General features: G+C 38.3%; 1 protein-coding gene across 1 annotated transcript in view; it reads right to left on the bottom strand.

Annotated features, from left to right (window-relative positions):
• Positions 1–2188, bottom strand: part of LOC107654104 (SH3 and multiple ankyrin repeat domains protein 1-like) — a 49224-nt gene that overhangs the window by 20108 nt on the left and 26928 nt on the right. The window contains exons 7-8 of the mRNA XM_016441031.1: positions 1178–1345; positions 568–684 (exon numbers count right to left, since the gene is read on the bottom strand). Coding sequence (XP_016296517.1) covers positions 568–684; positions 1178–1345 — 285 coding nt within the window. The remainder of the gene's footprint in view (positions 1–567; positions 685–1177; positions 1346–2188) is intronic.

Genomic DNA, 2188 nt, shown 5'->3' with positions numbered 1-2188 from the left:
GTTTGATATGAGTGAGAGACAGAGAGGAGGAGCGCAAACATAAAACCATGCCCTCTATTCAATATTCCATTTCAGCTGGAAATACGTCACTACACTGAAATAAAGTCGACAGCAACTTCCGGTTCACGCGGACTTTAAATAGCAATGTTCATCATAAATAAATGTATAGCCTACTGGTGTAACTTGTTTAATGGATTTATTTATTTCTTTTTTATACAAAGATAAGTGTTTCACATGATATGGTCTACATATAGTATGTAATAAAGTCATGCATTAAAACATGTTTTGTTTTGTTTTGTTTTGTTTTATTTTAAAGAAAGACATTTTTTACAGTTTAATCCTGAAGATTCTCCCAGAAAGTTTCCCTGCTGCACTCAATCTCAGCTCTCGGGCCCTGGGGCCATTGATTTTCCCCTCGAGACGTTATTGATCCACAAGGAGAAAACAACATTGTTTTTATATTCTCCTATTGACAGTGTATTCTGTTGTATGATGCCAATAACCTGTTTATTGACTGTTTAAAAGGAGCTGACTTTGGATCATTAAATGTACAGCGTGAGTACATACCTGTTTGTACAGAGCGCAGATATGGAGAGCCGTATTCCCAGATGCATTTTCCACATGCATGTCAGCTCCGTAGAACAAGAGATGCTCCAGGTGCTGAATGTGGCCGTATCGACAAGCCTGACGAACAAAATAGGAACAACAAGTTTCACACAGCATGACATTTTAGTGGGAAAAATGAGCAAACGGATTTTATAACAGTTTCTGCTAAAAGAAAAGCTTTTGTGAGCCTTTCAAAAATTCATGCAGAAGTCTTTTGAAACATAAAAACATTATTAAGCCTTCAGTACGCTGTCATCTCATATTTTTCAAAGGGTCTAAAAGTAAACCATACATGCTGCTTTCTGTTTTCCCAGTAGAGTGTGATCAAAAACACCACGGAAACAATTTGACTGGCATCCTGCAGTCCACCTGTCACAACACTAGATGTCAGTACGCCGTCACAACAGACGATGCCTTCAACTAGTTTGATCTCGTCATCTGTTCGTTAATTGAACAAAGCTGCTGTCATATTAAACTGCAGCTCTATTATGCATATATTACCCCACGCTCAACATTTTTAGCCAACAGAAAGCTTTTTCACTGACTGTCACCATGTGAAAGACAGCGGCACCTGGTGGATCTCGTGCCAGCCGTTCTCATCGTGGCATCCCACGCTGGCATGGGCTCGCAGAAGGACCTCGCAGCAGCTCGGGTCTCCCCCTACAGTCACTGTGTGGTAGAGTGAAGTCAAACCCTGCTGGTCCTTATAGTCTGGAGACGCTCCCAAATCCAACATAGTCTGCAGAGAGAAAAGAGGATTAGGTTTCCTTCAGAGAGGAAAATACGCCAAATATGATATTATGATTATGTTTTAGCAGAGCCTTGTTTTTTGGAAGGGTCTTAAAGGATGAAAGGACTATTTTTTCTGTTGGGACTTTTTCAGCGTTTTTAAAGGGGTGGTTGATTGCGATTTCACTTTTTAAACGTTAGTTAGTGTGTAATGTTGCTGTTTGAGCATGTACTGTATTAAAGCTTTAATCAGGACAAAACCGTATATTAAAAGCTAACATAAGCAGTAGAATTGACAAATAACAGCATATCTAAAAGTACGAGACAACGACAAACAAAAAACATAGGCCTACCATTAAAAGCCGTGCTTGCACAGGTTCTTTAGCCAATCACAACACACTGGGCTAGCTAACCAATCAGAGCCCATCACCTATTTCTGAGGGCGGGGCTTCATAAAAACAGGAAAAGATCAGCCCGTTTTTCAGAGAAGGGACAGAGCCGTGTGGAATAAAGGTAAATTATGTGAAAAATATTGAGTTTTTTAAAAAACAAAGCATTAACACATGTTAGACTGCACCCCATAAACACAATCAAGCCTAGAAAAAAGCCAGTGAACCACCCCTTTAATGTTCATGTGTGACAAGACAAATGAAAAATAAAGGCTTCTTTTCTTTTACACTACAGTTTAAAAGTTTGAGGTTGGTAAACGTTTTAATTGTTTTTGAAAGAAGACTCTCATGCTCAACAAGACTGCATTTCTTTTTTTTTTTTGGTAAAAAATACACTAAAAAGTTGTGAAATATTTCTATTTTAATATATTTTAAAATATAATTTATTCCTATGATGGCAAAGC

Source organism: Sinocyclocheilus anshuiensis, unplaced genomic scaffold, assembly GCF_001515605.1.
Source record: "Sinocyclocheilus anshuiensis isolate Anshui unplaced genomic scaffold, SAMN03320099.WGS_v1.1 scaffold115, whole genome shotgun sequence".
Classification (NCBI taxonomy): Eukaryota; Metazoa; Chordata; class Actinopteri; order Cypriniformes; family Cyprinidae; genus Sinocyclocheilus; species Sinocyclocheilus anshuiensis.
This window is presented reverse-complemented; position numbering and strand designations above follow the sequence as displayed.